General features: G+C 35.5%; 1 protein-coding gene across 1 annotated transcript; it reads left to right on the top strand.

Annotated features, from left to right (window-relative positions):
• The first annotated feature begins 2,142 nt into the window (after positions 1–2,142).
• Positions 2,143–27,264, top strand: LOC140145007 (gamma-aminobutyric acid type B receptor subunit 1-like). Its single transcript, XM_072166799.1, has 7 exons — positions 2,143–2,421; positions 13,661–13,798; positions 19,714–19,884; positions 23,819–23,920; positions 25,290–25,355; positions 26,124–26,324; positions 27,256–27,264. The coding sequence occupies exons 1-7, from the start codon at positions 2,143–2,145 to the stop codon at positions 27,262–27,264; spliced, it is 966 nt and encodes a 321-aa protein (XP_072022900.1).
• The last annotated feature ends 15 nt before the right edge of the window (positions 27,265–27,279 follow it).

The following is a 27,279-nucleotide window of genomic DNA, read 5'->3' as shown; positions in this document are numbered from 1 at the left end:
CTACCGTCCAATTTCTGTTATTCCTGTTGTCATGAAAACTTTCGAACGCCTAATTCATAATCAGTTGTATGCCTTTTTAAGTCAACATAATTTGCTCTCTTCACATCAATCCGGATTCAGACCCAAACATTCCACACTTACCACTTTTCAGAATACATCCTCCAGAACATTGATGCTGGCCATTTTGTTGGAGGGGTCTTTATTGACCTAAAAAAGACAAGACCATCTGCATCTTTTAACTTATAAATGTATTGCTGGTTTTGTCCCAAAGTATATGCAAACAATTTTTACCTCTGTGAAAACCAGTCATCGTCACAATACACGTGGTAGCGCTCATGGCAATATTGCACTTAATTTCAAACCCAGAATTGAAGCTGGTAGACGCTCATTCTTATTCAGAGGGCCTAAGGCCTGGAATTCACTTGATCATAAACTGAAATCACCTCTCCCAATCAGCACAGCAACTTTCAAAACAATATACAACTCTCAATTTTATGATTCTTAAATTGTAGTCTTTAATTTGTTTCATATTTTGGCTTCATTCGTTTATTTTGCAAAACAAGATTTGTTTGAGTTGTATTTATATTATCATGCTAGGTCTTACTACTATTTTGTGCAATCAGTTTCCATATTGAATTATTTGTATTTTGACATTAAATGAATTATTTAGTTTGTATTTGGTGCAATCGATAGTTTGAATAATATTAATGTTTTATAGCTATGCTGGTTCATAGGTTGATTTTTGTAGTGTCTTATCTTTTAAGTAGTTTTAATGCTTAATGGGTCCCCAATATGATTTGATCCTTTATTCTATATGCTTTGCCTATGTATGTAGTATTAATAGTATTTTAAACATGTTATAAAGTTACATTGTAATTTGATTTATTTTGTAAGCATTGTATTTATCTAAATTTGCAATATTATCGTGTATTTGAATTTATGTAGTATTTTTAAAACCTTTTAAAATAATTATGTTATGTAAATGTTGTATTGATCCCTGGGCCTCAAGGAAGAACAGATGATTAATTGTGTTTTCAACTGATTGAGTGTCCCAGGTTAAAGAAGAAATAAAACAAACAAACAAACAAACAAACAAAAGCATGATTGCAATCTACCGTGACAGTTCGTCTCAAACACATTACAAAATGTGCTATGATCAAATAGGTTGAAGACCACATAACATTTGATTGAATGGAATGCACTGCGCCATGATTACGGTGAAGGACGGTGTCCTTCAAATCCTTTGTTTGGAGCCAATCGATAAAAATATGCAGGGCCTCTATTTCTGGCAAATACACCTCGTCGCGTTAAATGTTACTTATTTTTCAGTAACTAACCGGTTTTTTTAAAACTTTGGCAAAACCTCGACCGAGGTTTTTAATTTGCTTAAGAATTCATCCAGAGTCCATAGTAGAATTAAGTATATTTTGCTTTATATTTATCTAAATTAATTCCAGGTCATAGCACATCTCACAACACAGGTAAATAAGAAATCATTATTGTTACACTACAAATCATGGTAAAAGCTTTTATGAAAAGCAAGTACACGAATCTTATGTTTTGGCTTGTATATGTTACCATGATTACTGGAAATTAAGTCCAGTTCAGAGAACATCTTCCGACGTAATTAAAAAAGTATCAACTTGACTATTGTTATACTACAGATAAAAGCTTTTAGAATCATTTTGTAAGTATAATGAAATGAAGCACTGATTAAGTCGGACTAGTATGGCGTTCTGTATTCACGTACCACATGTAATTAATTATGGTCATTGACATTTAGGCTATATGTAATGCTTTGATGAGCATTTGTGTGAACTACTGCCATGTCTTCGGTACTGCGTGTACTAAGTATCACTCGCTTATACTTTAAAACATCAACATCCATTTGAGCAGAAATAAACTTCTAGGCCTAGTAGATCAGGTTTGGATTTAAAATAATTCTACAGTGCGATGTTCACATGTGTTTTCTTATAAACGGGTTTCAGCATGCGTTGCTTGTTGCTATTACTCGCACTTAAGGCGGTGTTTGCAGATGTAACTGAAAATATAACAACTTTTAAAGTTACCTCAACATCTGAGAGTGAGATTTCTACAAATCACGAATTTGAAACTGGGAATGTTACAAGTCCTGCTTCAACAATGCCTGCAGTTACTGAGCGTTTCAGATGTAGCGATGACTTAACTTGTGCAGCGCTATGTAACAAATATTACGCACATCAGGAAAGACACCTTGAGAATTCTACTAGAAAGCCAAGCGAGAAAATTCCACTGTATATCAGCTCATATTACGAAGGACCTGGTGGTGGATGGGACGGTAGCGGCTGTGTTCCTGCAATAGAAATGGCATTCGAGGACATCAACGCTAGACCAGACATATTACCACAATATGAATTACGGCCGATATGGAATGATACAAAGGTAAAGTTGATAATAAGTGTCAAATAAAATCAATCTTTAGTAGTGTTCCTCTCCCATAATTTTGACTTATAAATAATTGGATCTGTTGTAGTACTTCAAAACCTTAAAATCTGCTAAATCAGATAAATTATTTTCCATCTGAATGTCATCAAAAGTTAGGAAATTAATAAGTAATAAAAATAAACAATAGTAAATAGAAAATAGAAAATATATTAAAAGCGGCTAACATAATCGACCAATTGTTGCTGAATGGACAAAATATGACACAATTAAGACAAAATAAAGACAAAATTTACTTCATACTGATTGCATTTGTTGGTTGGCTATTGGTATTTTACAATATTTTGTACGTTAAAACATCTTTATTTTGTTTACACCCAGTCTTTACGTATTTCCTTGATTTTTGCCAAATGTTTCATTTTAAAATACCTAATAAAACTTTTAATGACGTATTCTTCACTTTATTTATACAAAGTTGGAGCTTTTTGGGCGTTGCAGAATAAAAATAAAATAATCGTGCTGTCTATGTAATCAGGAAACTACAGAGGCGATAGTGTACATTTAAATTTGTCATTACTACTTCATGTTGATATTCAAACAGTGCTATAAAGTTGTCTTACCAAGGAATGTGTTTGTATTAAAAGAAATAATTGTTTTACAACTTGGATGAACTAGAATTACATTTATGCAAATCCGAAAATTGCAACAGATATTTTTCATTTCTTTAAGATTTAGCGGTATTGCCAGATTGTAGGTACAGTTGGGCTACATTAATAGCCTCATTATAGTTTTATTGATACTGGCAAAATACTTGCCTGTATGTGCTTGTTGTTCTGCTATTCGCCACTTGCACGGTTCCGCCATTATGCACTATGTGCGGGAGAGCCTCGAACTGGCAGCATACATGAATGGGAATTGAACCAGTCATATAACATTCTGTGTAAGGTTACGTAATTCTTCCTTTCATGTATGCTGCCAGTTCGAGGCTCTCCCCGCATATAGTGCATAATGGCGGAACCGTGCAAGTGGCGAATAGCGTATAGTTAACGATACTTTAACCACACTGTCAATTAATTTATGTCAACATGACCTTTTCACGAGGCTGCGTTTATATAACTGAATTCATTTATACAAACACAACCTTGAGTAAATTAAGGGATCTGGAATGGGCGTTTCGATAGTAATTTTTGTGGGACATGAGAGCACATCAGACATATGGAATTGCATTCCTAATACGAAGAATGTCTTTCTGATATCAAATAATTTTCATTTTTTGAAAATCACGATGTAATAGGCCTACAAATTTTCTGACAAATTATTAAAATTTGATATTTTTCATATTTTTGATATATAACAGTCCTCGAAGTAAATGTTATAAATCTAATGACATATTCTTAAAGTGTATGTAGCTGGGAGGATAAGCCGATCAATTGAAAAATTTTGACCTTTCATATTGAAAATATGGATTTTTTCCCAAAATGACCTAATTTTTTTGTGTTTTGGGAAAAAGATCCATATCTTCAATACGAAAGGACAAAATTTTCAATTGATCGGCTTTTTCATCCCACCTACATACACTTTAAGTAAAAATCATCATTTGCGAATTTCAAAAAATCAAAATTTATTTTATATCAAAAGGACATTCTTCGTATTCAGAATGCAATTTAACATGTCTGATGTGCTCTAATGTCCCACAATAAATACTGTCCAAACGTTCATACCCATCCCTTAAATGGGGAAACTTAGGCAGGCGATAAAGAGAAAATATATTTACTTTAGCACTTTAATGGATCCTGTCAATTGAGACTTAATGTCTGTTAAGTGAGGGCTGTTATTTGAACAGTTATGGGATTAGTTAATAATATTATTTTGATAGGTTTCAGGTGGTGGTCGCAGTGCATTCTCTAAATTCAGTAAATTTCCACCGTCAACCGTGTAATTGAATGGGATTATTTTGAAATTTTAAAACGCTTGAAATATCACAAACAAATAGGCCTATGTTAATAAATAATATAATAAATACAAGCTAAAACCGTTGGGGTTCGATAATGAACCCCACAAAATTAACCGAGTATATTGGAAAATGCCATACGGCCGGGCGGTGTCACAAGTTGCCGGCTCTATCATGCCACTCGCCGCCTGATAGGTTTCTACCTCTTAGTTATTCGGGTCAAATTTATTGTCAGAACACGGAGATAAAATAGCATTGAAATAGAAATAGATGTATCAAGGACGTTTATGAACATTAATAAATAGATGTATCGAGCATGTTACGTTTATGAGCATTAAGACATATATGTAACAAATTGTTATACGTTTATGAACATTAATAAATAGATGTATAGAGGATGTTACGCTTATGAACATGATTTTCAACATTGTTAACAATATTGCTAGTATGTCAACAAATGAGAGTTCTGTAATTTGTTGAAAATTCTTCAATACTAAATTATTTTGAATGTCTTCAAATTGTAAATCTCTAGTCACATTTTCGATGTATTAACAACTAGCTATGTAGCAAAGACGTTAACTTCATGTACAAAACATTAACGCTCTTATTTTGTAAACATTGTATACCCATAGCTACATTAATCAACAATAAATCCTTCATTTCTATTAGACTTTCAGTGTATTAGCAAGTAGATGTATATGTATAACAGATCTTATTCGTTTGTAAACACTTTATTTCATAAACATAGGATACCCAAAGCTACTTATTATGCTAACAATGAACGTTCATTGACTGTTAGGCTAAGTAAACGTATATAAATATGTATTCAAATTCTGCCTCAAGGTTCCTGCTTAAATTGTGTTCAAGAATCAACTAAGATTTATTTGGCCCACCTTTTGCCAGTAAATAGGCTGTCATGCATTATCCAGTGTATTTATATTGTACGAGCCCGGTCTTATCACTTGGTACACAATAGCTCACCAATCTGAAAGCCTGCTTTAATCACAATGGTCAGAATTAAATAGCCAAAATGATTAAACAAATAGGCTACACTGCCCATACACTGAGTACAGTCTCATTGCAAGATCATAGGCTAAGTAGTAAGTACCGTAGTACATTTGAGGTACGTAAAAACATACTCATTATGATCGATACGAATTATAGAAACAGTTCAAACAATAAAATAACTACACCTTTATCTTGACACTTCCTCATTTGTTCGCCCTGTTCCTTTTTAAAGGAATTTTTATTACAGTTTCGCTTGGATCGCTGAATTGGCCTTTAATAGAATTACAATACGTGGGTGAGTGGCGAAATAACTGGCGACCCACAGCAAAAAAAACATTTTCCCGGTGACCATCCGATGACCATTCGGTGGTCATCAGAAACCTTTCGGGTATTTCCAGAGTTATCCGAAAGTGCCCGCTAGCGGATACCTTGCGGATACCTAATTAAGTTATCCAAAAGTTTTCGGGTAGACATCCGGAAGTCTCCCAAAAACTCAAATATTTCAAATGAGTTACCCAGAAGTTTCCCAGAAACATAGATTCTTTGCAGAAGTTACCCGGTGGTTATCCACTTTTAATTTGACCTTGAAAATAGCATAAATCATCTTAAGAATGCATTGTAGGTGGGTATTATATGGTCAAAGGTCACTGAATGAATTCAAAATGGAGCAGCTAGCTGTTGGCAGTTGGAATATATTTGTGCAGAATATATAAGTTATTTGTGGTCCAAAATGTATGGATTTACATGTAGGACATTACAAGATGTTCACTAATTAATCTTGAACATGCTGTAGGAATTATAAAGCATTGAATGCTTGATTTCATATGATAATACAAGTAGGAAAATTTGTAGGAAATGATTTGTATATTATACATGTACCTATAATGACACATTTGAATGTTTTAGTTTATATGTTTTCTAGTAAATCATACATGATTTTGACAGTAAATTAATGTCAATTAAATTACTAATCATCAGCTAATGTGTCAATTAAGTGATATAAGGTTTATGTTTAGCTATTTGTTGTTAATAAATTATAATATTTGATATAAAAATTTAGGCTGTGTCATCATATTTAGGTACTGTAAATACGTGTATATGCTATATCATAACAATTTGGTTGTACATTAATTAAGGTACATGTATGCACCTTATAAAGGTGTGAACCAAATTACATCAGAAGAATATTTTTTTACAATAACTACAATTACATTGTACACTTTTAAGTTTCTTATTGCAGGATAGCACTTTATAAGCTCAACTGCCATGCCTACAGAGATTTATTTTTCCAAAAACTACAATTCAAATAATAAGCACTAATTCCTGTCTAATAAATTTGTGCATACTCATGAATTTGTATTTCTGCATTCCCCAAAAGGTCAACAGGAAGTCTCCAAAGAGGTCACAGGTATATTGTCACCAAAAGTTATCAGCTAGGTCCCCGAAAAGTTATCGGGTAGTTATCCGCTAGTTTCCCAAAAAAGTCACCGGGTAGTTACCTGCTAGTTTCCCAAAAAAGTCATCGGGTAGTCATCCGGTACCTATTACCTGAAAGGTATCCACTATGGTTTCACAAATATTTATCGGGTAGTCACCCGCTACCTATCTAATTTGCATGTGAAATTTGCCGGTGTCTACCCGGTGACTATCGGGAAGTTATCCGGAAAGGTCTCATTTTTTGATATGGGGAGTAATTATTCCATCTTTATTGTGTTAAATTATTGAATCTATTTCAATTATTGTCATCACGTGCGAATTAAGGCGAGTAGGATGACAGGGACTATATTTTTGCAGTTTGGGTCACTTAATGGAATGCTGAAGTGGTAGAAGTGATTTTCTGAAGTACTGCACATAAGTATTCTTATTTGGTGGATTCATGTATCTTAATGAAACGTTTGAATTTTTACAAAAAAACCCCGTAATTTTTCATACGGTTGCTATAGCAACGGTGGCCACCTTTTTTAAGGGGTTCTGTACGCGCCATTTTTTAGTAACGGTAAGTTCGATTGTGACCATATTTGGTAAATAGTTTGATAATAGTGTTATATAGAATTACTCAGAAAGAATTTGGTTGAAAATTTAAATACGCGAGATACGCTGGATTGAATTTTTTTAAATTTTACTCTGAGAAATTAAAGACATATATGTCAGGGACAAACCTGCATGCGAGTATTGGGGGGATTTGGGGGCGCCAGCCCCTGGGGTTAAAGCATGGGGTGGCCAACACGAAGGGGCGGCGGAAGAAGAAGGGGCCGCAAAAAGATTTAGTAAAGAAAAATGAGCGGAAAAAATTTGTAAAGTATAAAAAATTCTGAAAAAAATTGTACTATACATCAAAATGAGTTGCTTTTAGGGCGCTAGCGCTTATAATCCTTTTCTTCAGCCTCCGGTGTAGGAGCGGCCACGGTACGCCACTGTACTGTTACTGAAAACGGACGCGCGCACCATCATAACATTATAAACATACACAAATACGCAAAATAGCAGAAAAATGTATTTAAAGTCTAGAAACACTAAATATGCAAATTATGCGTTAAATATGCGAATTACGAATTAAAAACATGAATTCATATCTTCTATAAGTGGTAAATTAATTTAAAACACATTTTCAATCAGACAAATAACCTTTTTACAATGAAAATAATTTGTTTTATCTTCATGTTTTTATTAGCAAAATTTACAATCACAAAAACAATTGGCATCACATATCAATTTAATTGGAATCACAAACAAATGATCAGAAAAGCAGCTTAATACTTATACAAAGCCATGCAGTTATTCAAAGTAAAGTTATATTCAGCACAAGAAATACACACAGTACACATGTCTGAACATAATAATTAAAAGACAACAATCTAAATCAAATTTGAATTTCTTATATATAATGATAATTGAGTTTACCCGTGGCCTTAGCGTTAAAAAAACTCTTAAGGTGGTACGAAAGGCAAAATCAAGTTGCTCTGATTGAGGTTAAAATAGACTTGTTGCAGAGAGATATGCAAAATAATCTTAATTCTAAAATTTGAGCCAAATCGGACAAACGGTTTTTGAGATATTGCTGTTGAAAGATTCTTGTATTCTATTGTTTTTTGCCAATATATTGATGAAGTTAATGAGGAAAATTGGCAAAATGTGCTCATTAATATTAATTTTTGCCAATATTTTCCCAATATTTAATGAATAAACCTTCATACTACATTTACCTTTAAGAATTTTGACCTGAAACTTTGCCAATGTGTCTCTATGACCTAAACCTTTAACATGTGATTTTCCCGCCCATCTAATTTGCATATTTGCATAATTAATTAGCCTAAGTATAATGCTAATTAATTATGCAAATTAGATGGGCGGGAAAATCACATGTTAATGTTTTAGGCCATAAAAACACATTGGCAAAGTTTCATGTCAAAATTATATAAAATAAAAGTAGTATGAAGGTTTATTCATAAGATATTGGTATAATATTGGTAAACATGAATATTCATGAGCACATTTTGCCAATTTTCCTCATTAACTTCATCAATATATTGACAAAAACAATAGAATACAAAGAAACTACAAACATGTATATCTTGACAACCGTATGTCCGATTTCCTTCAAACAAAAACTATTTTGCTCAGTGTATTTAGCTTAACTTATTCAATCTATTCAAATGGTTCTAAATTCAGTTTCTGTTTTCCAGAACCATCGTTTCGAACCCCCTTAAGGCCACAAAGGACAATGTAAGTAAGAAAGGTGTCTTTTTGATAGCCAAATATTTTACCAAAATTAGTTAGGGACAATGATTCATCAACTTTTCTTTGAAACAGGATTTCAAATTCATTCCAAATTGGCCTTATTTTAGCACATTCATAAAAAACATGAGTAATTGTTTTAGGATGAGAATTACAAAAATCTTTTTTTTGAATCATATGGAGTAAATTATTAAAAGCGGTTGCTTTGTGAAATAATTTGGAATAAAATGATTTTAATTTGGTTTCAATAGAACATTGAAAGTTGCGAACATGTATTTCTTCCCAGCCTTTTTTTAGAAGGTTTTTTATTTCAAACTCTAATGGTGACCCGCAGGTCAAATTGCTAGAATGGTAAATTAAACACAACTAAACAGACGCAATGCAATTTGCAGGCAGCAGCTTAATCAGCGCCAATATTGCAACATTGAAACAAATAACTATAAAAACATCCTATCCAACCCAACCTCATCCCCCAGTAGGCAATGAGGATAAAGTGCCTTGCCCAAGGACACAACACGTTGGCACAAGCGGGGCTCGAACTCGCAACCTATGGATTATGAGCCGGGCGCCTTATCCACTCGGCCACACGTGCTCCCATTTATCATCCACAACATCATCATCAGAAATTATTTGCTCCCAAAACGAGATTCATTTTTCCGGCACACAATTTTCATGTAAAATTGAATAGACATGTTTTGGAATCTTTGTGTCCATACTTAAATCAATCAGATTATTAACAATATGATTAAAAACATCAAAATTTGAAATTTGCGGGCTATTTATCCATGAATAAGGAATATTATTCATCAAAGAGTTATATTTTCTTCTGTCTTTGAAAGAAATATCAAATTCAGTTATTAGATGATCCGATTGGGATCTTGCATTTCTTCTGCAGTAAATTTGTTTCCTCCGGACAAAACCTTATTATACGAACAAAACGAAGCAATAGAGTTTTGGAATTAAATCTAATACTGGAACTTGCTTTTTGCAACTATTGCTACGTCATACTGCAGTTACTGTCCGTTTTCCTATACATAATACACAGTGCTCTTTCCCATTGACGCGTGACCTCTACAAATAGCCTACGTAAAAAGTATGGGGATATGCCTAGTTAACGTCGCTGTGTGAAAAATAACCGGCCAATATTAAAAGTATAGTTTTGTAACATGTCCTAAATTTTTAGCTAATTTAGATGTTTGGAAATATTCGCACTTTGGTGTTTTAGGAAGGATATGTAAACGACAGATAACACCAAAAATATGAAGAAATTATTTCCAAACCGTGTTATGTCTGCAAACCACCATGTTTCTCATTTTCAAGAACGCTGGTTAACAATAAGCACGTATTGTCTCATTTCGTAAACAAAGACCACACACAATATTGTTCTCTAGCGCTCGCTTTATAATCGTTCACCCAACTGAAAGGATAATCCCAGCGCATTGCTCCATTGTACGTGTAAAAGCAGAAACATATGATGTGTGTTTTAACCAGAGAAGATATGATTTAATCAGTTGAGCTGTTTTCAATGAGTGTTATCTTGGTTTAATAGCTTTTAATGGGGTTTAAGTCCTGCAAAGGTCGAATTGAATTCTACTGTAGACATGACTGCATCATGTTGCGTCTCGAACCACCAGACTTCATCAGGCAATGAGCGTTTATTTTCGCTAAATTCAAAATATTTTGACGTATATAAAATTGAAATAAAATTCTCCCCCTCCTAAACAACACCAATTGGGTATCACGAATCTTTCTACATCTTGCGCAGTTAATATTCCAGACTTGTACCCGAGTCCAGCTTGTCCGAGTCCGAGCCAAGCCGAGTCCATTTGTATCCGAGTCCGAGCCAAGTCCGAGTCCTTTTGTGTCCGAGTCCGGACTCGAGTCCAAGTCCAGGGGTGCCGAGTCCGAGCCAAGTCCGAGTGCAACAAAAATAAGACTCTCGAGTCCGGACTCGGGGTGAGAGTCCATGCCCGGTGGTGGTGGTGGTGGTGGGGGGGGGTTCATTCAACTTGAATGTGACAGGTATCTACCTATTGGCATTGCTTAGTTTGGGTATAACAAAATGAAAAAGGGGTAATTGGGTATAAAATTTTGAAAGAAGGGGTCATTTGGTACAACATTTTGAAAAAATGGGTCATTATTTGCAAAAATGGAGCAAAATTTGATATTTTATTTCTTATTTGAAAAATTTACAATACAAATTTGCTGAAAAAGGTCAATTTTAAAGTTTCCGCATAATTTTAAGGCATTTTGATGATAAAATTGTATAAATGTGATGAGAAGGTCACTCACTGCATCACACCACACACCACTCTACCAAACCACACCCAACACTGTTGACTCAACCAACCAACCGTACACACTTTCTTCAAAAGCCATGTCCATGAACAGCTAGGTTACTCCTGAAGGTAAAAACTACATGTATCAGACCACCTAGTACCTGTATCAGACAGCAGGCATGTGGGGGTATTTTGTATGTGTGTGTAGCACACTACATGTAAACTCACAGTTAACTTAATTGCACCTAGGGACAAGGCTGTAGGTATGCCAGGTGATTTCAAATTTGCCATCAAATTGCATCATTTTATATATCAAATTAAAGAAAGTCAAAACTGAAAACCGTTTTGTCATAGCACTTTCCGTAGCAAAGTTACATCTTGTCAAAGATTGACTTTAATCAAAAAGATTCAGCTAACAAAACAGCATTTCGGTCATAGACATACCACCTACACCTATATGACTGCATGCCCATCCCTTACCACAGCGGGAGGTGAAGCCCCGTATCCAAGGTGATATTGACGGATTGACGGGGTTACTAGGCGCGGAGATAATCGCGTACATTCTGACGCTCTCGGTTGCGTGGTTACTGCGCCGTTATCGCCCGCGTCAAATGCAACATGTTCTGTAGACGCGAACATTATCTGCTTGCTTGCGTCCGGGTATGCGTCCTTGTTTAAGTCGTTGCTAAGCAGTGTCGGCTTCACTACGCGAGTCAAAGTCACTGGTCTAGGTACTAGTTTGTCTGGGATTTCGGTGGTGTTTCTAGATCTTAGTCTCATGATGATAGCAGCTTTTCTATGTGGAACTGCTATTAAAATCCGGGTCAAAATCCCTCTAAAATTCCATGTGCGAGTGTCTCATCGCCATAAAAAAATCATATATTGGGTCAAGTGAAGTATTGACAACATACTAGTATTTATGTAGGTTTCCTTGACCTACCTGTTCTTTTAAATTTCTATGTAAATATGTATTGTGTTCTAGGCGTATTTGGCTGACTAGCAGATAGGTTTGCCTGGCATACCTATACGCTGTGTGCAATATTACCCCGGAGTATTACATGTAAATGAATTGCAATATATTCAAATATAGAAAATTAACATCATCATCATTATAATAATAATACTACTAACAGAAATTCAAAATTGGCCCACACAAATGTCATGTGTACTCACTTACTGAGCACATGCAAATTAGCCCTTCTGAGTGGGAGCTGAGATGTATGGTCCAGTGTGCATGTTTCTCTTTCAAGATATAGCTTAATGGATTGGAAAGTTCCATGAAAGAAGTCTTACATTGTAAAAATTTTATATAGTCCAAATATTTAATAAAATTATGCATTTGATTAATTATCAATTATTTCATTTTAAATGAAAACAAAAATATGATTCTGCTAAGTGACAGATAAATCTAAATAATTTGGTGGATATGTATAAATAACAGGTCAGATTTGACAGCCCCAATTAATTTGGAAAATGGCCAAATAAGTAAAGTCAATACATTTATTTATTTTTACATTTTTAGATAATCATTTCACATTTTACATAGATTTGGACATTGGACTGGACTCGGACCGGACTCGCCTTCGAGTCCGAGTCCTTTTGTGTCCGAGTCCGAGCCGAGCCGAGTCTTTTTGTGTCCGAGTCCGAGCCAAGTCCGAGTCCAACAAAAGTAGACTCGAGTCCGGACTCGAGTCCGAGTCTGGACTCGAACGATACATCTCTGTAATATTCATATATTCATTTATACATAGGATGCTTCAGTTTTTACACACAAAATATTTCAGCGAAAACCCGCCCACTCGGCTATTTTATAAAGATAATCAGACTGCCCTAGAAAATGTAACAATTACGCATTTAAAAAAACACTTTGGCCCGATGGCGAAAGCCCCTGTGTGCCTCTCCTATGCCATCGATACGTAGCCGTCTATCACGTGACCAGCCCAACGGGTCAGTTGTCCGATAACGCAACGTAGCAATAGTTGCAAAAAGTAATTCCAGTATTAGATTTAATTCCAAAACTCTGGTTGAAACTACTGGATGACTAAGAACATTCACTCAAAACGAAGCAATAGTTTTCAAAGTCATCGTCGGAAGAAAGGTTGTGATGATTTAGGAATCTGCCAGTGCGAAAGATATGCTCTGTTACTCGGGGACTGCCTATAATACATATTTTTTCTTGGGGCTAAAATTGTTGGACTATACAATGCGATTAAAGCTAGTTCACTATTGAATAATCATAGATTTGTGTATTTCTTTCATGTTTCAGTGTGAAGCAGGATCTGGGTCCCGAGCATTGTTTGATCAGTTATTTCGTGAACCATCCAAGATTATGATACTTGGTGGTGGCTGCTCTCCACCTGCGGAAGCTCTTGCGAGTACGGCTCATTACTGGAACTTGATAACGGTAAGATAATGTTACAGGTTTAAGCGCCTGTCACACTACACCGAATAGGTCTTCCGTACAAGAAACGGATGGTATTTTAGTAAATCCATTGTTTTTCGTTAATGATCGTTTTATGTTCTTTTTATGTCCTGCTATCATCCGCCAAATGCGTTTCGTGTTAGGTGATGTACGTATGCACAAAACTGGAAACGGAGTGTACCGAATACACATGTTCGATGTGTGTTCTTATGGTGTTCGTATGACTCGCTGCATGTTCGCTCATGTTCGTTCCTGTGAGGCCTTCACCCCCAAATATTCTTCCGTGATTTCGCCACCGGACCCAGTCCGCCGTAGTGTCACACTACACCGGATCGGTCTTCCGTACAAGAAACTACAGGAAACGGATGGCATTTTAGCAAATCCGTCAGTGTCCGTCAATGTTCGTTTTATGTTCACTTCATATGTCCTGCTATTATCCGCCAAATGCGTTTCGTGTTAGGTGGTGTTTGTTTAGTCCGTCGGATTACACATGTTCGGAAGTTGTCCGATGTGTGTTCGTACTGTCCTGTATATATTCCCTGTGTTTGTTCGTTATTCTTTCGTTATATATACCGCAGGTGTTTGGGAGGTTTCGTAGGTGCTTGTGTCGGATGTAAGCCTATAGCGAACATGTGCATCGATCATGGGGGAGGGGGCACTTTCTGAAGGGTGTGGGACGCAATATCAAATTCCCCCAGTACTTTTAGTAGTGACTTACAAGTAGAAAAAAGGGGGAAAGGAGAGAAAAAAGAAAAAAAATTGAAGAGAGAAGAGAAGAGAAAAAGTTAATTTGCACGTAATTTAGTAGGCCCATGTAAGTAGTATTGGGGGAGGGGCACTTTCTGAAGGGTAAAAGACGCGATATCAAATTCCTTCCAGTTTTAGTGATTGACAAGAAAGAAAAAAGAAGAGAAAAGGTTAAATTGCACGTTATTGAGTAGGCCCAGGATAGCAGTAAGCCTAAATATAGTCATGTGATTATTATAGGCAGTGCTTTTGGTCATTGGCCCAAAAGCCTGTGAAAATTACTGCCGGCCCGTCGATATGCAGGGCGCGGGATATTTTGTCACCAAAGTTAGTATTTAAGACGGACTTAGGTCTATTACTGACTTTAACATATCAATCCATGCATGCTTTACCTGAAATTACGAGTCTGAAGTCTAATATCTAAGTGTCAGTGGACCAGTGTATTTTTGCAAAATCAGTTCGGACCTTTTTTTGTTTTTTGTTTAAGGCAATAATATGGTAAAAATGATGCCAAAAACAATTTTCCAAATTTTCCATTTTTAAAACTAAATTTGTATACAATAGGCCTAATAATGTAATACAGTCCCCGTGCAAATGGCTTCAATTGGACCTTCATTTTGACAAATGGACAAGTATACCTTTTTGCTTCTGCTTTGGACATCCACGTGTTATGTTTAAAACAATTGTTTATATTATACAATAATGGTGAAAACTTTTCAATGGCTTCCATTAGGCTTTCGTTTCACCAATTTGCGGCTTTTTCAAACTAAAATAGTATCCAATAATAGTGCTAAAATTGATCCACAAATGGCTTCAACTGGGCTATCATTGTCCAAAGGTTTCTCACCTCTATTGCACCCTGGACGCTGGTTGCCCTGATATGTAAGATTTGTAGACCTTTTTGTACTTTAAGCCAATTTTTGACCATTTTCGTCAAAGTTTTTCCCTTTAAAAGTTATCTTTCCCCACTTTGTCCACCCTCTGAAAAGTGCTTGCTACGCCACTGCCTCTGAGGGGCCTCAACCCTCTCAAACACCCTCTCTTCCCCCACTTTTCTGGTAAGGTCGACGTCCCTGCTGGTGCCACATGGGACGGATTCGCCGGTCATTTTTATATCGGACGTTGAACGATCGGATATAAGACGCCTGCAGGATTATTAGCGGCAACCAAGCATAGAGAGACGAATGGGAATCGGAGCCCAAATCCGGTCATTTGTCGGACGTTGAACGATCGGATATAAGACGCCTGCAGGATAATTAGCGGCCACAACGCATAGAGAGACGAACGAAAATCGGACCCCCTAAATTCGGTCATTTGTCGGACGTTGAACGATCGTATAAGACGCCTGCAGGATTATTAGCGGCCACAACGCATATAGAGAGACGAACGGGAAGCGGATCACAAATCCCACCGAATCTCCTGCCGGACTGGTGATTTTTCCACCGTAAAAAAATATTTTTGTATACGGTGATGTTCGTTGACCTAGTCCGTTGTAGTGTGATAGAGCCATTAGGCTTGACATCAAGTATGGAATATTTTTTTCGCAAAATTCCACGACTGGCCTGGAAGGGGTCTGCATAAACCACGTGTTAGTTATTAATTGGGGTATGTTGTTAGATGATGTCAAATATTGTTTGATAGAAGATGTGCTTTTCATGAGTTTACATTACGGTGGTCATTGTAGTGAATTTACCTAAATTAGCGGATTCAGGGAGGCTGAATTGCAGCTTTTAGGCAGGTCCATCCCAGGAAAAAACCAACACTTGGCACAGATATGTTGCTTGGGTTAAAAGGATCAAAAAAGCCCACGGGCCACCTCGAGTTTTTCCCGAATCCTAGATGACGGCTAATCCTTAATAACTCATGTTTACAGTCTTAGAATGTTATGGAACTATTTTATTTTACCTTCAAATTATATACAGATATCGTTTAACGAATTTACACAAGTAAAGTAGGTAATGGGGATACGTATTCTGCACATGAACACATAAAAACGGGGAACGATTGCTTGCTACAAGAGGAAACTGAATATATTTAATAAGAAAGAATGAAGAGTTTACCAACCCAAAGTGTTACAACAAATAAACACAAATCCCAACCGGCACACAACCCAACTTGAAAAAATAAAAGCAAGGGAATCGAACCAACGATCTTCCGATCTCTAGACGGACGCCTTATCCATTAGGCTACCAGCCCCCACTGATAAGCGGTGGTTAAAGCTGGGTCTAATGTTATAGCAGCCATGGTATACAATACACACAAACAAATATTACGCAAAAGTTTAAAAATTTTAAGTACAAAATTGAAGGAGATCATTACTGATGCTTAATTGTGTCCCCAATATAATTATAAGTTAAGTAGGTAATGGGGATACGCATCCTGCACGAGAACAAATAAACACAATGGGGAACGATTGCTCGCTACAAGAGGAAACTTGTAGCAAGCAAGTTTACCAACCCAAAGTGTTACAATTAAACATGACAACAAATAAACACAAATCCCGACCGGCACACAACCCAACTTGAAAAAAAAGCAAGGGAATGTGCCGGCATGGGAATCGAACCCACGACCACGTCTCTAGACGGATGCCTTATCCATTAGGCTACCAGCTCCCACTGATTTACACAACACATGGTAATACATTACCAAAATGACCAAACTTATTCATAGTTTGACTGGCATATAAAAAGAGTCACAAAATCATAAAATAACGTAAGTATTAAAGTATCCTTAGGTCAATATTTTAACGACTAAATCAGCAATGACTTTCCTTATTGCATAAGGCCACTAACCAGCTAAATCTATAATCAGCATGATCAACAGTAGTAACAAAATTGTGTAATTTCATCATTTTTTTCAAAGGTAGTCATATAAAGTTTGGTCATTAGTTAGTCGGTTTAATGTATTTCCAATTTTTTGTTGTGCACATAAACGATATCTATAATGTGAAGGTAAAATAACATTCTAAGAACTTACTGTGATGTCTTGAATTCCAAAGAATCTTTCACCTCTCGTATTTCCTCTCTTGCTATGACCAAAAATGAAATATCAATTTTACTGTTGTTACACTACAGATAAAGGCTTTTAGATTTTTTTTCGTCTATATATAAAAAAGGAAGTACAAAAACCGTAAGTTTGACCTTCAGTTCGAAATTCAGTTCAGCTTTTAGAGCTTGATTCCTTCTTTAGTGAAAAAACTTGCTGAATTAAGGGATCGGAGAGCAACGTGTTTTTTGAGGGACATGAGACATCATATCAAATTGCATTCTAAATACGAGGAATGTCCTGATGATATTAAATAGATTTTTTGACAATTAAATATATAATACAAATTTTACGTATGTCAAATTATTAACAATTATGGGTCCAAAAGGGGATCTTCAAATTTTCATTTTTAGGAAACTTTGGGGATAAACTTCTCCCTAAATTCCCGGTCTGTAAGTACTCGTACGTTTGATCTCAACTATAAAGTAAAGTTAAAGCAAAGAATGGTTGGCGTGCAGGAAACCTTTCTATGATTGGGAAAATATGTGTTATTAAAACTCTCCTCTTACCACAGCTTCTTTATTTATTTACAGTTTTATGTATTAAAGTCCCTTGATGAGATGTTTTATACATTTATTTGCAATGGTGGAAATGAAAGGCCAAAAGAGTTTATCTTTGTAACAACTTTGATTGTTGTGGTCTCCATATGATTAACCCGTATAATTTTTGTTTGGAAAAAAAATGACTTGGGTTAATTAAATATCTTGATAATTTTTGGAAAACTATTGAGATTTCAAATATGGATCAACAGTATGGTGATTTTCTTTGGAAATCGTACGCTCCTGAGAGTCTTCTTAATAAACTTGATTGTACTCAAGTAGCTGACTCTCTTAGGACTTTGTATATTTATCCTGACAAAGGGCCTGTCAAGAAATTTATAATAAGAATTTTTTCGATATGGGTTTTAATCAATGTCTTTGGTACAATAGAAATATTAGGTCCAAAACCAAAGAACATTTTTTTATGAGGAGTGGTGTTATCCTCCATTGCCAGGTTTGAAGAATTGGTTTTGGACTTGTAATTCTAATCAAGACAGAAGGAAATTTAATTTTCTCATGAAATGTACTAGTATTCCCAGCTCGTAGCTTCGGAGTTCAAATTACTACAGGTCTTCTCCAAGCTCAAAAGATCCCTAGATACTCTATTTTGACAGAGACGTGTATTCCAGAGTCGGATAGATTTTTGGGAGACTGTTGTTAACATAGATTCTGATGATGATGTCCATTTCATTTACGTAATTTTAAATGTTCTATTGAAACAAGGCTACGTTCCTTTTATTTTAAAGTTTTCCATAAGGCAATTGCATTTATTGACTTTTTATTAAAAATTAATCGAGAAGACGCTTCCCTCTGTGATTTTTGTAACAATTTTCCTGAATTATTCATATTTTTGTGTGAATGTGATTGTGTCAAACATATTTGGGATGACTTTGTTCAATTTGTTCACGATAAACATGATATTGATTTTTCCATTTCAAATTTTGATAAGATCTTTGGGGTTTTTTAAAGGCAACTTCGTTACATATTTGTTTCTGTATATAAGATACTATATTGTTTGTAAATTTCAAAAAAACAACAAAAAAAACACCTAATATTGTGAGTTGTAAGGTTTTTATTAAAAACAATAGAGAGACAAAAAAGGAGGAAACTCTCGGTTTATTTCAAAAAATGGAGGTTTGATTTTTAAATATATCTTGTCGTGTGCATACATGTAATATTTGTTTTAGACTGGGTTTAAAAAATAGAAATTTGACCCCTACAAAGCTGAAATTCAGTCTCCTTTGATAAGCCATTTTAAGCCAGTTCACTACAATATGAGCGCCATAATGTAAACTAATGTAAACTCATGGAATGCATATTTTTTATCAAACATTATTTTACGCCATCTCCCGACACACCCCAATTAATATTCAGCCCGTGCGATTTATGCAGACCCATGCCAGACCAGTCTTGAAATGTTGCAAACAAAATATTCCATACTTAATGTCAATCCTTTAATATAAATAAAATACTTTGATTTACTTGCAATGGGCTTGATTATGTAGATTTAATGTTTGCCCAAATTCGTGTAATAATGTAATGTTTGTTCACATTATCGTTATTTAGGTTGCTTATGGCGCTGAAAATCCTGGCTTATCCAATCGGAAATTCTACCCTTACTTCTATCGTTCATCATCACCAGGTACAACCTATAACTACGCACGTTTACGACTACTGCAGGAATATGGGTGGAACCGAGTGGCAACTATTCATGAGAACAGAGAGGCCGATAAATTGGTAATATAACATCAAGTTGATTTTGTAATATACTACTAATGTCTATTCACAATTTCCTGTCTTTAATATGAACCAGATCTTAGACTGCTCATGACACTCTTCTATGTGTTGTGCAATTGTTTATTTTCTCGAACACTTTTTTTTTGTTATAAAAATTATGTAAAACACTTTTTAAAGACAATGATTTACCTCGTCATATATAATCATTTACATATACCAGTTCAAGAAACGAGAGACCCAAAGTGTCAATTAAGATGACATATATTTTTTCTGATATATGGCTGGACACCACGAATCAACCGTAAAGTCGGCCCTGGTCAATATTGTTTTATTTCGTGTTTAGAAAATATATATCATATGCTTTAAAATGGTATATCAAACGATATCCAAAAGCAGGGTTATGGTTAATTGAACTCTGTTCCTTCAACAAAATTGTACTCTTTTTTGGTTCTACATGTGTCTCTTTTTCCACATTTCTGGTAAATATCAAACAGTCATAATTGGCATTTCAAATCATCCCCAAGACAACGAGGTTCAGGAATGTCATCTCATTGTTAACTGTTGGGTATACATACCTAGACAAAATACAATGCTTTGTTATCCACCACTTGAAAAGGATTTGGCCAAAGCAAACAAAGACAAGAAGTATTTAAGGATTCTATAGAAATAGGTAGAAGCTTATTATGCTCTTCAGCAATAGGATTATTGATTGGTTTAAACGGTGTTTGATGAGATACTTGTCGCACCGAATTGAGACACCTATGAATACGACCTTCACGCACATTTTACGCTGTAATATAATTTGCCGAGTTTACGGCTCATTCGTAGTGTCCAGTCACATATTACAATTGACAAACTGTATGCCAATTTTAAGTACAAAGTAAAGTACGCATGCTTTCTTCTGTTTTGTTTATGTATAAGATTCGCTTTGTATCGCATCTCAATAGGTCATATCGTATAGGTTAAATACCGCTAATTCTCTATAACACAGTTTAAAGGTCCGTGACCCGATCGACAGCATCATCCCCCCGATTGTTGATGAGGTTTTGGTATCACATAATAGATACTATTTTTCTCATTACTATCCTGAAATTTGACGCTCCAAGTCGATGTATTTCCGGAGAAATCATGAATCACAGCGGTTTTTACAGGTTACCAGTTTGTAAATACTAAAACTTCTTCGGAATTCTGGGGACGGAATTAATTGCGAATCATCAGTCTCCTCAACAGCTACTTTGGTTTCGCGTCATACACATTCAGTGAAAAAAGCGAACCACACTAACTGCTGAGGAGACGGTACGCCGTATATAGTTATACAATTCCAAGATGGATGAGGTTGGCGATTTAGCTCAATCGATTAGCGCGTTGTGTTTTACCCGAGAGATACCCGGTTCAAAATCCGGTATCGGAAGTGTTTTTTCCTCTCCATTAACCCATACTTTTTTATATTCATTTGAAATGTACATATTGCAAGGGGAAATATAATTTGTTTCCTTTTTTCTGAAACGGAACGAAAAAAACAAATATTTTCCGTTCAATACGGGCCGGGCATTGTACAGCATTGTCGTCATACGAACGGAAATTGTTGTTGTTGTTGCTTGCCTGCCCATAATGCAATTCACGTATACCAAGGTATTGGATTGCAAATTTGGCTATTTATTCACATTTACGCTGAAAATTCTCTCGTTTTCTCACAAAGCAGCATAAAGGGGCAATATTTGATATTATTATGTAATTTTAAAGACAATCAATATCCAAAACCAATAGGGTTACCCCCCTTTAAGGGGGCACTACGTCTATTGCATTTTGTGAAGAAATGAGAAAAAATTGGACAAAGTGGTATGCAAAATGAAGGGGCTAATCTTCTTGTTCTATTGGTGACATCGGTATCAATGTAGCTTACATGCGTTTAAAGGTAGAAGCCAAAAAAAAACCCGAAAAAAAAATGCAATGTAGTACCTGACCTGAAACTTTTCTTGTTTAAAATCACTGAAGTGTAATAAAGACCAAAAATTTACAGTGCGCCCTCGACCGCCCTTTTGGGGACCTGAAACGAACACTGGTAGGGGGAAAATCGATACCCAGCGGATGGAAATAAATGTAAATAAATAAATAAATAAATAAATAAATAAATAAATAAATAAATAAATAAATAAATAAATAAATAAATAAATAAATAAATAAATAAATAAATAAATAAATAAATAAATAAATAGAAAACATGTCATTTCTGTATGTTTTTCGGAAATTTTGAGCTTGGTGATTATTAGACACCTTGAAGTGTTTCAGAAAATAGTCTCTCCCTTTTTCAAGCCGTGACTGCACAGCTCTAATTAATGGTAATTATTAATATTAATGTCAAATAAACAAGGGTAATTGTCTTTCTTAGGCACAAGAAATGTAAATGCATGATGGCAACCAAACGTTTTGAAAAATATATTCAAATGCGTCAAGATGTTTATACTTCACACTTACAGAGACAATTTGATTGTTACATAATGCATGCAAGTTGCTTTACCTTTAACCCTAGAACATATGGAAAAGTTTCTATACAAAAACGATTCTTTTATAAACCATCATGCGCACTGTTTCCACCTCGATACACCTGAGCACACATTTTCGTCCCAAGATCTTCCAAGCAGAGAACAACAAGCAGTGAATGTCTCAACCACAGTCTTTGATTACACTACACGGTTGAGTGCATAGGAACTGTGGAGCTTCTAACTAAAAATGGGACTCTTTGATTGGTTTTTGTCGAAACCTCAAGTGTTCCCTTCATCCAATCAGAATTTTCGTGTTTTATATCAAACGAAAGCTAACACTTCCTCCTAGTCACTAGGTCAACAGATAACACAATTCAATGTAAGAGCAAGGCGAATGTGGAAAATCTGTTGAAAACTACCTATCCACGCACATTTTTTGACCAAAATGTAGGTTTTAAAAGTCAAAACCTCAAGTGTTCCTTACAATATTTTTTAATTTTATGTCATTAAATGAAAAAGTACACTTATATTGTCCATATACTAGAGTCACTAGAATAAGCAATGGTCAATTCTCTTTAAATCGCAAATCTTGTGCAAAAATTTACTACTTTCGCCTGTTTTGTCCTACGGTTGTAAATTCAATGAACTATGACTAAGAGCGCTTTCAAATTGATATGCTACGAAGGATTTTTTACCCGTCCTAAAAAAACGTACGCGTTTACGCCCAAACGAACTACGTGAATCGTAGATCCATTCTTTGCACAAATTTTAGTGATAACATTTTTACCCCCAGCACCTTACCCGCCGGGGTAGGGCCGGCCATCAAAGATGACCAAAGAAGAGGGTAGGGTGGTGAGGCCCACTATTGGTTTCTACTGTAAAATCATTGATTTTCATTTCGCTCTTGTAAAATTATTCCAAGAGTTGCTGACTTCTCACTAGTTATTATTGTAGCTATTCGTTGGTACCAAATATAACGGTATATGATGTTTGTAATTGCGAATCATCAGTCTCCTCAACAGCTACTTTGGTTTCGCGTCATACACATTCAGTGAAAGTAGGGGCTTGAAAAATACGGCTCAGTTGTTACAGGCGTCTACGCATCGAAAACTTAATCGCGATTTTGTTGATTGTTGCTAAATAGTCACTGGAACAATAACAGAAACGGTTTCGCGTCGTCGGTCAATTATTTTATAATGTAACGTGATTACATTCCGACAACAAATGGCAATGCTGATAATGTTAAAATATAAGTATGGCGAGGAAACCACATAACATACATAAAATCACCAATTTCTGTGATAAAATGAAATATAATATGATGAAAGCATAATCGGGTTGGTTGAAAAGTTTCGTTACGGATTTTCCAACATTAATTTAAAAAGAGCTGACTAAATTAAGTGATAAAAGTGAATCCAAAATCCTCGTAAAATTCATACCGTTTCTTTCAGACTATGGACCATATGCATAACTTATTGAAAGAAGCAAATATCACCTTGGTGACATCAGAAAGTTTCTTCATCAATCCCAAAAATCAAATCGAAAACATCAAGGTAAGAAACTACCATGAAAGTCAAAAATAAATTGCTTTCCTGGTATAAATTAATGTATACTTGACCCATTCCCGCAAAACCCGGAACACAACATTTGTCAAACGTTCCTTAGATATTATGATCAGGGGAGTGAGAGTTTCCTGTTTTCACAATGTCCACATCAAGTCATCGACTGGATGATACACTGAAGTCATTCATCCAGTTGGAATACAATTCATCCACCTGCTAATCCTGGACATGATGTGCTATTCTTTACAGATGATTGGAGGCAGAGGCAGACGCACCCTATAAATCGGCAAAAGTCTGCTTTGTTTGAAAATGTGGGCCATAATTGGACCAAAATGTTCAAAATGTTAGATTTGTTAGATATGATACATTTCGAATGAATATTCTGTGCAATTGATCTATATGCTCCAAAAATGTAGAGGGGGGGGTAAAAATCTGCATTTGGCCAGAATAACGATTTCTCTTGGAAAGGTTTGCATTCCCCACAACAAATCCTGGCTACTGATCTGAAATTGTTTACCTTATGACCTCTCGCAGTGAGAATGTAATTATGCAAAAGACAGCAATGAATATCCCAAGTACACAGTATTGAATGGGGATTAACTAAAGACAATAATAATCATCTTTTTGATGAATGATATGTTGTGATAAATTATTTGGGTATCAGAACAAAAAAACAAAAACAAAACAAGCAATTAAACAAATAAACAACAAAACAAAACAACAGAAAAAACACACTAAAAGCTCAATGCAGGTATGTTATGTATTTTGCAAGGAGGTTGTAATAAACATGGAGATAAATTCATTACGTAACGCGCTGTTCCTTTGATGCCGAATTGATTTGCCGACGAGCTATTCATTAAGTGGGATCTTTGGTTTCGGACAAGAGGGTTCCACCATTACATGCGCAACTGCACCAACAATATTATTACTTACAACATTATTATTGTTCCTTACAACATTATTATTATCATACTCGCGTGAAAATCCAATGGTGGCTAGAACGGCGATGTCGACCCTAGAGGTCAAAAATTCACTGACAAGAGCAACCGCTGGCGGCGCATCGTATTGTGAATCGCGATTATTGTAAAACTTACATACGCTCGTACAATCAGCGTGATGTAGGTTGAATTATGTTTTTTTTTTCTATTCAGGATTAATTGATTGATTGTGTTAATAAAACAAGGTTTATTTTTTCAATTTTTTGCAATATGTTTGTTTTCTTGTGTACATGTAGTTAAGGGATGCCTCGTTTCCCCGTGTCTTGCTTAATATGACGTATCTCCTTCATCATAATTTGACGAATATTTTGTAAGAAAAAATTATAACTTTAACCATATTTCATTATTTTACACACCTGTAGAAAAAGGATGCAAAGATCATCATAGGCAATATGTATGAGGACACGGCACGGAGGGTATTTTGTGAGGTAAGAATTGACAGGATTTAATAGTATTTCGTACGCGGACATGGTACGTTAACGCGTGACGTCATTATAATGACAATTTTTTTGACGTAATCAAGTATGAATTTTGCCAGACCATTAAAATTTATATATGGTACTTCAGCGGCAGTCTGACGGGTAATTCTTGTGAAAATACTTGGACACTTTTAAAACCCTATTCTATAACCCCCACACAAGCGGTATATTAGAGTGGTGTGGAGGTATCATATTAACTAATGTGTTGCAATGTTATTGTTTAGGTAAAAACAAATAAGTGGCATATCATTGGCAAGCTTAGAAGAACAAATTTTATAATTAATTATGTAAATTTTATGCAAATTAGCTCATGAATAATTAATCAGCTCATAGCCAATTATGAAAAGAAAATATTTTGATTTAATTTTTGATGAAATGTACAATGTATGAGTACTTCAATGTGGCATTTTCATGCAGTTTTAAATACACTGCCGTGTTTCTACATATACTACAAAGAAATCCGAGTTACTTTGGACTATATTTAAAAAGTTTATGGACACTTTATCATGTTTATGATGTAAATGGTAGTTATATTAGGAAAAAAGGTTTGACATATAGAATTGATAAATTATCAAAACGGTTCAAAAGATAAGACCTTATTTGTGTAAATAATTTTTTTATATACATACATGTATTAAGCCATTTCGTGGCATATGTGCTAAGAATTAGGTTTTTGTTTTTGTTGTCTTTGTTCTTATGTCTCTTAATCATACCCAGGCATACAAGGTAGGGATAACTGGAAAAGGTTATGTATGCATGATGTTAGGCTGGTACGAACATAAGTTCTGGGAGAAATCCAGACACGCTGAAGATATCATTGACTGCACAGCGGAAGAGATGGAACAGGCAGTTGATGGATATATTGGCACTACGCAGACATTACTGAATGAACCAGCTACAAGTACAGTTGCTAATATAGTAAGTTGCCATTTGGCAAGGTTTGAATACTCTGTTAATCCTAACCCCGAAGGGCTTTTTGGCGACACACAGCGTCATCATCCCTATATCTTCGTGTCAAAAATTGCCGTGATAGTACGATGGATCCTCTCGTTTTTCAACAGCTACGCATGGTGATTTTGTTCGAGATAGGCCGAGAGACTCAGGCTAAGCATACGATTTGATATTCCCACAGAGCCTCACACACAGTTTATATTATATGTTTTTACGATTTTCGCATGATCAGTATATGGCTGGCCGTAACCGCCACAACGTGGAGCTGCTACGCGTAGCTTACTTTTCGCTTCGCGGAGCTAAATTGACCAATCATGTTAGATCTTTTCATTACGCGGAGCCAGTGGATGCATCCTCGTTCCAGAGAGAAAAACTCTTGCCAAATTAATGTTTACTATGGGGATTTTAAATGAATCGAATGTAAATAAACCACGACCAGTTGTACAGGATCAATACCATTGTTTGATTAGTGTATAGTCAATGTTATCTTGCATGCATGTGTCATGTGTGTGGCGTGTTTGTTTGTTTGTTTGTCTACTGTGTCAGGCCAGGATCACTGACACCCACGGTACTGATACTGTCATACTATCACGGTGATCATATTGTTGAATATTGTTGACTTTAAAATAATCATGATGCAGTCATGTCTACAGTAGAATTCACCACGACCTTTGAAGGACTTAAACCCCATTAAAAGCTATTAAACCAAGATAACACTCATTGAAAACAGCTCAACTATGTTACATCAGATCTTCTCTGGTTAAATACACACTGCACTTGTTTCTGTTATACCTGTGCAATGAGCAATGAGCTGGTATTATAGTTTCAGTTGGGTATACGATTATAAAGCGAACTCAAGTAACAATACTTTGTGGGCTTTTTTACTTCCTTTATTCAGATCATTTAACTGGACCTCCATATC

Source organism: Amphiura filiformis, unplaced genomic scaffold, assembly GCF_039555335.1.
Source record: "Amphiura filiformis unplaced genomic scaffold, Afil_fr2py scaffold_113, whole genome shotgun sequence".
NCBI classification, from domain to species: domain Eukaryota; kingdom Metazoa; phylum Echinodermata; class Ophiuroidea; order Amphilepidida; family Amphiuridae; genus Amphiura; species Amphiura filiformis.
Note: the sequence above shows the minus strand (reverse complement) of the source record. Positions and strands in the feature narration are given on the sequence as shown.